At 49.3% G+C, this 12,446-nt stretch overlaps 3 protein-coding genes across 3 annotated transcripts; 1 reads left to right on the plus strand and 2 right to left on the minus strand.

The window, feature by feature from the left end:
• Positions 1-4,768: 4,768 nt before the first annotated feature.
• Positions 4,769-5,998, minus strand: F4822DRAFT_434830 (uncharacterized protein; the record flags this gene model as incomplete). The annotated part of the gene is made up of 1 exon (XM_051462073.1): positions 4,769-5,998. The coding sequence occupies one exon, from the start codon at positions 5,996-5,998 to the stop codon at positions 4,769-4,771; it is 1,230 nt and encodes a 409-aa protein (XP_051308676.1).
• A 2,399-nt stretch (positions 5,999-8,397) lies between these two features.
• Positions 8,398-9,896, plus strand: F4822DRAFT_440679 (uncharacterized protein; the record flags this gene model as incomplete). Its single annotated transcript, XM_051462772.1, has 3 exons — positions 8,398-9,409; positions 9,437-9,687; positions 9,756-9,896. Coding segments are annotated over 3 exons (1,404 nt in total), but the record flags the coding sequence as incomplete, so codon positions are not given.
• A 348-nt stretch (positions 9,897-10,244) lies between these two features.
• Positions 10,245-11,980, minus strand: F4822DRAFT_440681 (uncharacterized protein; the record flags this gene model as incomplete). Its single annotated transcript, XM_051462773.1, has 4 exons — positions 10,245-10,809; positions 10,949-11,149; positions 11,240-11,583; positions 11,696-11,980. The coding sequence occupies 4 exons, from the start codon at positions 11,978-11,980 to the stop codon at positions 10,245-10,247; spliced, it is 1,395 nt and encodes a 464-aa protein (XP_051308678.1).
• Positions 11,981-12,446: the final 466 nt, after the last annotated feature.

Below are 12,446 nucleotides of genomic sequence, written 5' to 3' on the forward strand. Positions count from 1 at the left end.
TACTTCCGGGAATAGCGCTTGAAAAACATTAATCCTGCGTAGATCGACTCTTTTCTGCAGACATGGCGAATATAATCCGATGATAGAAGCCTCTGGTTTTCAAACTTGGCTTCACGAAAGGGGCAGGTAAGCAGGCTGTGATCTGCGGGTCACATTGCCCACGCAAAGCCGTCTATCTGCCCCTATTTTAATCGGCGAGCGATAGCTTTTGCAGCTATGGAAACTACCGGATGCCTGTTATGAATGCCCAAAGGTCACTCTGCCAATCCGAGTTTGATGCAGCCGAAGAGCTGTCGTGCTCCAATCCTTGTTTTTGTCGTAAGATGTTTGCATTTGAAGACTCCCAACTGAGGTTACTTTGACCCACGAAGCGCTTCATTGGTTTCAAGACTGGTAACCTTACGCATCTACTGAGTTGCTAGAGTCACCACAACCGAAACGATAGGAGAGGTATGAAAAGTCCTAGGGGGTGTATGCAGACGAACGAGAGGCCAGAAAAGACTTCGCTTCATTTCTCTTCCCGGCTTCTCCGAATTTTCGATACTACATGAACCCACCAACTATGCTTGATAGATTGGCATCGTTTGTGTAACTACTTAGCTAGATATAACGTAGAATCGGGCCGTAATACGCATTGTAGGTATGATCCGAAGGCGTCAACTATTACAAGTACCAATATTTATTAAGGTGAAGGATCTATGAAGACAATAGTACAGGATGTCATACTAAGAAAGGTTGTCTTGTTGCATGAAAGCGCTAATCATACGTTGCGTATGATTACTCTAGGAGGACTTCGAGATGTACAGGGTATAGGAGCACCGGAAAGAGCACGACCACGTTAGATCTCAATATATCCCACGGGGGAGAAGATGGAATTTCGGTGATTTTCTAAAATCTCCTGATTTAGGGTCATCATTGCTCGGCGCGTGGTTTACATGTGGGTGGAAAATTTCCCGCCAGTGCTATGTCGGAAATCGATATCAGGAAGACAAAGCTTGGTTGATATATCGATCCCACTTCTCAATGAAAGGCGATCTGCCGAACAATTGGTCATCGGGTAGGCCGTGTCCAAACACAAACACTAGACCATCGTGTTGGCTGATTTACGATGATACATATGGCCTCTTGATCCATGCTAGCTTCCAACAAACAAAACTCCCTATCGTTGGAGATTCTTGCGTAGCACCCAGCAGCAGGTAGACGCAGTGAGAGGGGTCAAATACTGTCACGTAGATGGTGTTGTTGACGTGTAAGATACTGGTTGCATAATGAACCTTGGAAACTAAATCAAGGATGGTCGCCTTTCTCGTCACGTTGGCACTCCATGACTACTCATAGTAGGGAGATGTCTGCTATTTGCTCGCAAGCTCCTGGAGATCCCAGGGCTTTTTTAAGTCTATGTGATAATGCCAGATTCCCTGAAGGATTTTGTCAAGATGGAGTCAGAAAATGAAATGGGGTATCTAGAAAGGCCTCGGGTGCCGCACTATTACTGCGGATCTAATACGAACGTAGACAACCACATTATCGTTGCAAAGAAGTCACAACGCTATGTCTTAGGCCTGGCCTGGTATAGCATAAGCACTCCTGGGATGGGTTGTTACTGCTTTTCACATGTGATGTTGGTGGTCGACGACCGGCATGACGCGATCCTATCATTCATAAAATAATGAAGGGGGTTGAACTCGTATAGGGGCAGGTGATAGAGAGCGTTGAGGGTTGAGAGTTTTCGTCTATCCTCATAGGACTTCCAACGGATGGGCATTGTGATACGAATCGAACCAACTGCCTCGCACGCAATAAGCCCAACTCTAGATAGCTCGCCACGGTTCTCTCCGCCGGTATTTCAATATGATTCACGGCGACTCTCTACCTAGGGTGACTATGTAGGTAGGTAGGTACAAGAGAGGAGACATGTTAACTACCTAGTATACAGGAGAGGCACAGTGACCATATTGTGGGACCACGCCCCCCTTTCTTCTGATAAGAAAATCTGTTAGTTTCACCAGCATTAATTCAGAAGTGGTGTAGAGAAATTATAGAGCGGCTCGTTAGACTACTATTGCCCTTTCCAATGACCCCGCCTGATCCAGAACTGTACTTTGTTGCTTCATGCTGGTCTACTTCAAACTATAGATCCACCTACTAGGTAGGTAATCAATTAGGGGGGAGAGGGAGGGTGGTTTGATTTTCATCAATTTATCGTCAGAAATATCTGCATCTAAATCTTCGCCATCTTCTTAGTGGCAGATGTAGCGCATATGACCTTCATACCTAATTGTCATCACGAGGAGACTACTTGCCTACCGAAGTATCTACCATCCGCTTCCTTTTGCCCCACGGCTCGAGTTCGACCAACGTGATGATCAGTGTGTCTCAGTTGCATAATATAGGCAACCTTACTGATAATAGCCCCATTATGTTGTGAGCAGATGTTGTACATTTAGTGGCCTCCGGAGACAAGCTCCCGAGCAAAGGCAACCGCGTCGATCTAGAAGAGCCTCCTTCTTCCTTGAGTCTGTTCATACCACATCAAAACTGCACAGGATCTGGTAGACTATCTAGCAAGTAATTAGCCTCTGGAGGCCTGAGAAAGTTTTCTTGAAATGGAAGGTGGTAGAAGACTTCAGCGTCTTGCTGCTTAGGTAGGCACTAAGTATCTGTTAAGCCCCAGGATTAGGAATAGCCTCGCTCGCATCAAGATTCTTTCGACGAGGTTTTGTTAGACAAGTTTAGGCTAATATTTCTGGTTGTGATGGTTGGTAAAGCGGTGATCTCTTCCTCTAGGGGAAAATTCTTGGGTGCCCGCGGAGTACATATGCGTGAAAAGGGAGACGCAAGAAAATGGATTCCTAGGCAACTGCCTGGCGTAGACTACTAAGCAGAAATATTTACCCGCCAAAAAGTTGAGACAGATTGGTCTTGAAAACGAATACACAGGGAGCGATTTGCTAGAAGCTGTGACTTTGACCCAGATACGGTCGCTCTTGAGCTCTCCGTGTTCAGCCTGGCTAACAGTAGGTATTTTGTGCCTATTATTATTAATTAATGCAGGTATTCCCAATGCAACTCTAACATACGAGCCGAACATCTATTCTGAGCGCCTCCACAGCTTAGCTTTCTAGAAAACCATCACATTCCTTGTAAATCCTTTCTATTCATCTAGCAAGTCCCTAGGGACTAATGATTAGTTGACTCCTAAGGCCACCCTATTCCCTCGAGGCCTCCTCTACAGTAGACTGTAGTTGAGGCAGAGTCTTCATTGCTCGTGGCGTAAGATTGATATTTTTATTGTTGCTATCTTAGTAAGCAACCTACCTAGGTATATCAATATCATTCGCAGATATCTTTTCCCATATCACTTTCAATCGTTAAGAGGCCAGTTTTGGCCTGCGCCTATACTGGTCTGGTCCCATTCCAATCGGTAATACAATACCGGCTCATGCATGCCAACATACACATGGACCAGCATAGGTTTCGGCCAGCACGACTATGTACGGATGCTAGCATGAATCCAGATCCAGCATGAACATACCTGGATGCTAGCACACATTTGGACCAGCACAGGTTTTAAGCGACACAACTATATACGGATGCTAACATAGACTTGAGCCAGCACAAGCCTTGACTGGTACGAATATGTATAGATATCAGCACAAACTCAGGTCGGCACAATTCAAACTACGTATTATAATACGCCTATCCACCAGTACAATAAGTATCTAATAAAGGATATATACTATCATGGCATAACTCACTAACTGGTAGAATTCCTACCAGCACAACGCCAGCAAGGCCAGTGTAAACAGAACACTACTTCCTAATTCTAGCATGATACTACTCTCTAAACAAATAATCCATATGTTCCATTTCTACTTAGCTCCGACTGAAGTAAAAGTTCTATATGTAGCATTTTCCGCATCTCAGAACGGCACTGAAGCGCTTGCCTTTCGCAGGCATCGGGATCATTCAAGAGGAATATTTGCATGTAGAGTTTGGTTCGGCATTGCTATTATACCATAATATATGTGAAATTTGGAACGAACCCATTTGTTACGGAGGCCGGTAGCGTGAAATGAATATAGATCACTTTTGTGCAAGATGTCCGAAAAGTGTGCTGTGATAAATTAAGGTTCGGCCGTGGTTGTGCTCCGGCCAAAAGCGGCAATACTCAGGATCGCATTTTACTAAGGCCTCCTGATGGTAGAATTCATATATGGGGTTATCTAGTGGCTCGTTAAGTACATACTACCTAGTAGTCCACGGACAGTTTTATCCAATCAAAGAAAGAGTGTTAGAGCTCGGGTATATGTTCCCGGCAGCCCTGGGAACGGTGATCTTGCAGTTTTTAGGTTATAATCGTCTAGGTCCCGCGGTTTTGCCGTTTGTCTCGGGTGGCTCTTTCGGTATCCCGGAATGACATATTGGCCTTATACTCCATTGAAGCTCTAGAGAGCATACCGATCCCCAAGGAGATGCTAGAATCGCATATATTTGAGAATATTAAGAAAATTGTGTGTACTTTGTTTTTCATCAGTTTCCAACTTTATCCGTGAAAGGTATGGATAGGTTTCTCAATTAGTAGAAAAATTAGTGGCACAGTTAAGAAGGGTAGTGTACTATTTCCCCCTTTTCCTTATAGTCTCACGCGTTTGGAATATATCAATGAGTGGTAGTAGCCTAGGTGTATCGAGAGTGAGTTTAAAATAAGAGGGAAAGGAAGGAAATAAATACGGCTGATTCGAGAAAATTGCGCCCGGCTTCCACTTCACAATAACCATTCCCATATCTGTAAATGTTTGGACGGAGTATACGGCCTGCCGGTATAAAGCCCACCTAGTCTTACTTCCAACAAGTTTACGCTCCCCAGGCTCATGTTCAGATCAATGACGGCCTTCTTGTTTTTATCACTAGTCACGCCGTGCTTCTTCAAAACGCTAGACGGCACGAAGTCAAACAGCGTTAGTCCCACGGGGAACTCGACCATCCCGTGCTCATTCACCTTGACCCGTATGTCCTGCTGGCCGCAAACCATATCGTAAGTCGTAACCTGTCCTGGGGAATGGATCGCCTTGCCGCGACGGTATAGAGAGTACGACCAGGCATAATCGTACTCACCATGGCGCTCAAATTTGACTGTCATGACGCACAGCGTGCCCTTCTTAATGTACGAGGCTGCTAGCTCTCTCAGTATCGGCGTTTTATCGCCCATACCCACCTCTAGCACGAAGTTGAAATCCTCCTTCTCGTTCCCCTCCACTCCGTTCTTCTGCTTCCCCCTCTTCTCCTTGGGATAGTAGATCCAGGAGCGGCACGGCGTGCGTATGCCCTCGACAGTACCTGTCATCACTGGCACGCGCCATTGGGTCTCCAAATCCGTATGTTCTGTCAGTGACGTCAGGAGCTCGTTTTTACTCATGGCATCACTAATAACTTCGTCCAGGACCCTCGTCAGCAGTCTTTGGAAGCCGCACTTCTGGCGCACGCTGAGGATGCCCCTGTGGCCGTCGAGGGGAGTCCAGTCATACGACACAGCGTCCATGTGGCCTTTCACTATCTCGTGGCTGACCATACCATACGCAAAGGCGCCGTACTCCTTTGCTGACAGTTCTACAGAACGCCAATCCCAGATCATATCGCGGTTGCGGTCCAGTGAAATCGGAAGCCCTCCCTGGTCAGACAGATCCAAATTGCAAGCAGCTTGCAAGATAAGGCCCAGGGCCTTCAGGACACGCTCCTTCTCCTCGGGAGAGACTTCGACCTTGGAGACCTTGGGAGCCTGGAGGCTCATTCTGCCCGGGCCCGTGTTTACGTACTTGGAAGTTAAATTTAAGGGAAGGGACGTGAGTAGATAAGGTTGTTCTTTGTCTTCGGCCTCTTTCTCGACGAGGTCCCCGTTACCATTTCTTGAGCGTGTTGACCTTCGCGTGGTAGCAGCCGTTGCGTAGCGGGCTGTATCCCTCGCTCGGCTCTTCGTCCCCCGTCGAATTGCACTCATACTGATATAAAAGGTCGAATATTGGGCTGGAAATTAAAATACGAGGCTAATACCGGTTGTCCCTTGTGGCCTGTTGTGACGAACCTATGCCTCGAAGAGGTATAGTCGTTGCTGGATTGGCTAATCCGGGGTTTCTTGATTTGAAGGTAACAATATCAATAGTAGGTCAAGTGGTTAAGTTGGTTCTGTTCGTCAGAGAGGCTTGGAGTCCTCTCACTATACTCGAAAGAATAGTCTTAGATTGATAACTAAAGAGCTGTAAAAGAATGACTAGATACATAGGAGACTTTCTCCTTATATATCCTTCACTTGAGTGGTCTCTGTTCCCCAGACAGAGACCTCCAGAGACCTCCTCTCTGTTTGTCTCTGTGATGTTCCCAGAGACCTCCTCTCTGTTTGTCTCTGTGACGCTCCCAGAGACCTCCAGAGGTCATTACATAAGCCTTGACACACAGTCTCTGTTGCCTCCACAGAGACCTCCTCTGATTGGTCACCCTGGCCCCACCAGGTCCTTATTCCCTGGTCTTCCTCCTGTTGGGTTGTAACACCTGTATTAAAATGTGATCGTTGAATTTCGCCAACGATAGAACACGCAGATGGAGTGAAAAAGACAGGACGTGATTTGTATGTTGGAGAGGTGTAGTACCTAGGTAAGCAGCCTTTGTTTGCCAGAGTCCTCTTTCTCACAAGCCTTCCTAACCTCCTTCAAGTCATGTCGCGTCTTCCACCCCTTGTAGCCAGATTGCACAAGCTAGTTGGCAGGTTGCAATGTCCAGGCCAGACTGAAACCGTGGTTCACGACGCGTCTTGATTGGTTGTGCCAAGTAATGAGCGTGCCAGTACAGGAACAGGACTCTATCGTCGGTTCAAAACATCGCGATGGGATTTCCCATCAGTGTGTGACCTGCTTACCAGGATGACAAATTTACGGAGTTGATATACAAAAAAGCTTGACAGAGCAGCTTGTAAAAGGATAATTGGCTCCCATTAGTTTCGCGGATGCACCTGGCAACGGGGATGCTAGCTACAAGGATTCAGGAAATTGTAAACGTTCCCTCAACCTAGGGTTGCAGTTGGGCAACGGCGCTCTAGACAGGATTTTCTCTTCCTAGTACAAACTTGCATCAGTGCTACCAACCTCATCAGTATTGTCTGGGTGCAGGAAGGGGGCAAAACTTCCTCCGGGAAGAAGCCGGTTACAACATCCGTAAGAGGTACCTACTATGTAGGTACCTGCAAGTCCTCCTAGAAAGGTCCAGACCTCCAATGATCACCACTCGTTGGGCTGGGACTTACGATAGGTGGTTTGGTAGGTCCCAACCTCCCGTAGGGCGGTACCGTGATATTGCGCTGGCTGTACGCAAACTATCTTCGTCCCTTCTCCTATTTTTTCTCCATCTTCCTTCACCTAGCTTAAATAATTTCTCTTACAAAGGTACAGATAAGAGTTGACACTCCTGAAACGTAACTTGTGTAAGCGCTGACAACACGGTATAGACAAAGGAGCACTCACAGTCGGCAGGAATATGGTTCGGAAATTGATCACTCATGGCAAACCACCGGCCGAGAAGGCAGAATCCTATTTGAAGCAGTGCCGAGCCGAGCGGAAGGCACGGTATGATGACGAAGACCACAAATTAGATGCCCAAGAAGAGAAAGATCTAAGTGCGATACTGTCCGATCTTGAAGGGAAAATCCATCTGGAGCTAGATTTCCAAGCAATACTGTCAGAAATTGAACAAAAAGTCCTTATAGAGTTATACAGAGAAGAGGCACTGTCTAGACTCGAGGAAAAGATGTACCAATACCGCACTATTGTTCAGGAGACTATGACAAAACTGTCACCGGCAAACGAGCATCGCGACTCAGGATGTGTCATGGGCTCAGGAGATGGAAGACGTGCGTAAAGCGCAGGGGTATAAATCAAGAATGTGGCTGCTGGCAGCAACTCAGACTCGAATGTGCAGGGAACTAAGAGGAGTATGTATATTTAGAGGGGCTAGCTTTTAACACAGCTTGATTAACAATTGGCCTCTTGTATCCACGCCCGGATTATCTGTAGAACGTTGGAACACAATATCGTAACCCCCCCTGGAGCATATATACGCGGGGCGTGTCTTAGGACTGTCTATAAACCGGCCGAGCTGAAGCCTACTATGTAGGTACGATCAGCTGTAAACACCCCTTGAGCTATTCCCAAGCGAACAAGCAAATACCAACAAGTGTTCCTAGTTCGAACCAATCCGTCTAACATGCTACGTTATTGTGTCAGTGGATTATGTATCTCCAACACGTTTCACGCGCAAAGTTCTCAAGTTTAATTAAGAGGATGAATCAAACTAGAGCTATGTTGAGAAAAGCTACCTAGGTACGTTGTCCAATCTGAAACGCCACGGCCCTATGTGTACGCTCTGGTTCTACTTGTCACGAGTAAATTAGTTTGTGCTCTAGTAAGCGAAGGCCAAGTCTTTTCGGGTGTCCATGACGGGTGGAAGAGGGAGCAGATCAAACAGCGTATCCTCCAGATGTCCGTTGTTATCCCTAGCATAAAGTCTTTCCACGAGAACATGAAACTCTTCTCCATCGCGATTCGGATCATCAGATCTTACTTGCTTCCGGATAAACCACGGGCCCCCTTGCTTGAGTCGCTAAAGGACAACTGGAAGCTACCTGATAAATCGCTTGTTGAGTTTGAAGAAGGGAAATTCCGCGCCATTCACTCCCCCCTTTCCTTTGACGTAGCTTTCAAGCAAGTGTTCCTTGCCGCCGTGCGTAGCTTTCCCGAGCTCTCGGACGAAACACCCAAAGTGGACCCTGGAGACAGGATTCGTGCGGCCATCAGGCCGTCGACAGTCGCCGCTTTCTACCAAAGAGCTTTCCTGTTGGGCTTCTCGAGCGAGGCGATGCGAGAAAGGGGTTTGGGGAATGATCGGCTTCGGGGACCCCGATATTTTACCACACAGGCGTCTGATGGCCCTGCGGATGTCGAGGCTACTTGTATGGACCGCCGATGGGGAAGGCCCTATGCTAGAATATATCGGCAAATCCAGCAAGTGGCATTCCTTCCGCTTCTGGCGCAGAAAATGCAGACGGCGACTTTCCCAACGGTACTTTACCTTCAGTGGGATTTCGTCCGTGCCTTCTTAGGGTCCTTTACACTCGAGCCCGGCTCAGACAACCAAGTCATCCCACTTTCCAGTCAGCGTCGTTGGGAATTAGAACGCATCGAGGAGACAGAAGAAGGCGCGGCTCAAGACAGCATACTTAACCCCGCCAGTCCGGACATGGAGCAAAACGGCATCGAACTAACGGGGTATTGTACGGATATTGTTATGGGTGGAGGGGATGAGGGGGATATCACAATGCAAGACTTGGTGGTGGAAGACGTCGAGATGGCAGATTTTGACCATAGTGCTTCATAGGCTGACGTGACCGAAGATGATAGAGTGACCGAAACCGTCTTCTCGACTAGGCAAGACTTACGGAGTTTCGATCACCAATCGCCCGGGATCTGGTCAGCGGTGAGATCTCAAGTACCGTCTTTGGACATTGGAAACCCTCAGCAGCCCGATTATGAGACAGGTTCACCATCTTGGTCTCCCGACACCTCTGCATCCTACAAAACGCCAGGAGACCACGGCCGAGAGAGGCATGTGTCAAGACAACCTTTAACGTATTTAGGTGTAAATGTCGGTACTCCGCAATACCAGCGGCAAGTACCATCACTTCTATCTACCCCGAGCTACACTGAGAATAGGGACAGGATGGGAGCGTTGCCCTCATCAGTGTTGTATGGGAAACAGCCCGAGCACTCCGCACCAAGTCCAGCATCGGACTTTCGGTCGCAAGTTCCGTCACTTTACCGGTTGAGCCAAAATTCTCCGCGAGGGTTCGCTGATATGGAAGCAGTTCCTTTTTGGAGCGATTTCATACCAGACAGTCCAGCGCCGATCCAGTTCTCTCCGAGACCCCAGGCGCCCTCGCTGCCTTTCGCAAGACAGTTTAACTCCCAGAGAGAGAATAGCTTTCCCACGATCGATTCTCTTATGTACGAAACCCAGACTCCATCAGGCATCTCCCAACGAAGTGTCGTATCTACACCTCCACTACCTCAGAGAACATTTGACGATCCGCGCTGGACACAACTAGGACCGGTGTCTGGACTGACAACGTGGCTGCGCCCGTCGGTCGCTTCTGAAACTCTCTCTTATCCACCCTACACGGCGGAAATGCGGCAGGTGCATGTTCATCGTTCCAGTCCCGGGCCTCGATCCATAGCGCCAAGCCCATACCCAGAACCGACCAGCCGCATAAACCGGCCTACACGCATGTCTGGCGTCTGGGAGACCGTGGGGGCTCCTGCGAGATCATCAGTTGGCAGCCCGAGTCCTCTTCTTCGGTCGGCTTCGGCAAAGTACGTCTCGCGGAGCTGGAGCACCCTCTGGCGGGACAAAGATTTCACGATGCCGGCTATTCTGTGCGATATAAGGTTCCGGGCAGCGGGGTCCGTGACACCCTCAAGCTCGGTACGTAACCGTTGGATGTCTCGGCGCCGTTGGAATCCCGCTAGGTCTTCGGCAGTCGGGCTGACGGGAGCCCGTTCGTCACGGCCAAGGGAAGAGTTACGAAGGAACTCAAATAATCTCTCATCGCCACTACCGCCGCCCAATTGGCCGAAAGCAATTGTACCCAGGTCTCGCCCCAAGCGCCGAGGCTGGTAACTGTGCTGGAACATGCCCGACGAGTGCGACAGGATGTAATTTCGCAAGGAAGGCTCAAGAATACCTAGAGGCTGCGTCAGAGGCCGGGGACTAGACTGAGATAAGCTTCTACGTACCGTTAAGCCTACCGCCCGCACCAACCCGTAAGGCATAGGGCTTTACGTGTTGTCGAAGTCCCGAGACTAGAATGGTGCGGTTCCATATCTCATTGAGCTTCTCCTAGCCCAACGGGATAGCCCGCCGGTCTAGCACGTCGTCTTTGAGCGGGAGAGGCAGGTAGTCGGACCCCCGCTCCAGGCGCGGGTGATTCAGCAGATCGTCAAACGTCTCATACCCGACCTCAAACGCGTCGTCGGCTAGGGCGCGAGCAGTAAGCAAGCTAAGAAGGCAGAAAAAGCGACCCAGCACAAACGTGATGGTGAACTCAATCCTGGCACCCGGCAAGCACGGTCAGCCTACGGCAACGAACACGGGAGAGGGAGGGAAAGGGAAAGGGAAAGATGCTAAGCGGGACTCGTACTTGTCATCCTGGTTGCGGCGTATACCCTTCCGGCGCTTGTTCTGAATAATCAAAATGTGGGCGATTAACTTCGTGGATGCCGGATCATCCAGATCTCGCACCAAGGCAAAACGTATGTGTTTGTAAGGCAAGCCTAGGATCGACGCATTTCGGAAACCGCCGATGCCCGCTACCAACATGTATGTGTGGAAAGCGATACGCGTCGAGGCAGTGAGCGGGATATCGCTGGCTCGGATCCAGAGAGTGTCGAGGAACAGGGCGATGTCTTGAGCTGTCGCCGCTTGCTTCACGAAAGTCTGCTCAAGCGTGAGGTCGAAGTTTCTCGACAGGGGCCCGGCGATCCACTGGGAGGCTACAGTTAGTCCGGATGACACGCTATTGGAGAGAGAAAGAGAGAGAGAGAGAGAGAGAGAGAAAGAGAGAAAGAGAAAGAAAGAAAGAGATGTCTGGCATTACCCTAGATATTTCCGCGACGGAGCCAGTCTTGTCTTTCTCGGCGAATGCCAGCATCCACCGCTTCCTGTGCGTACGATCCTCCTTCCTTTTCCGCAACAGCACGGTCGCGTCGGCCTCAACGACCAAACACTTCCACACCTCCGTAACCGTGATGGCAGCTGCCACTTCACGCTTCCACTCGTGCTCCTCCGGACCCAGGCAAACCTCCCATCTGCCCGAGTTCTTGACATACCACTGCAGAAAGATCTTGCAGTGCGTCTTCGCCTCGTCGTCGTCGCAGCACATACCGATCCACACGCCGTCGGGATCGATTCGTTCTTTGGTATAAACTTCGTTAAAAAAATCTTCGCGGCAGTTAGCAGCTAGTCCGTGCGAGCCCCGGCCACCGGGGAGCGATCGACGCGGCGTACCTATTCCACTTTCGTATCGCAAGCTCCCTCTGGCTCTTTTTCCCAGCAGACACTTCCCATACTTCGCCGGAGGTCGTAGATGCGAAGGCGGCGAACGATTCGAAAGCGTCCTCCTCGAAGCGCTTCTCGGGAATTCGGTGTCGCGGCGCCATACCTTATCTTCTTCTTGTTGCGCGTGTAATCGTAGAGAGGAAGCTTGGAAAGCGCCCGCAGGGCCAGGAACGAGGAGGGGGGGGGAATTCCATTTATTTAACGAAATGGGGACCAGGGACCCCCAGAAAGCGCTCGCCAATTAAACAGGGCCGCGGAGGGTTGGCTAGGCAGGAGGAGGTGAGGAAAAA

This window comes from Hypoxylon trugodes (assembly GCF_022578975.1).
Source record: "Hypoxylon trugodes strain CBS 135444 unplaced genomic scaffold F4822scaffold_12, whole genome shotgun sequence".
Lineage (NCBI taxonomy): Eukaryota > Fungi > Ascomycota > Sordariomycetes > Xylariales > Hypoxylaceae > Hypoxylon > Hypoxylon trugodes.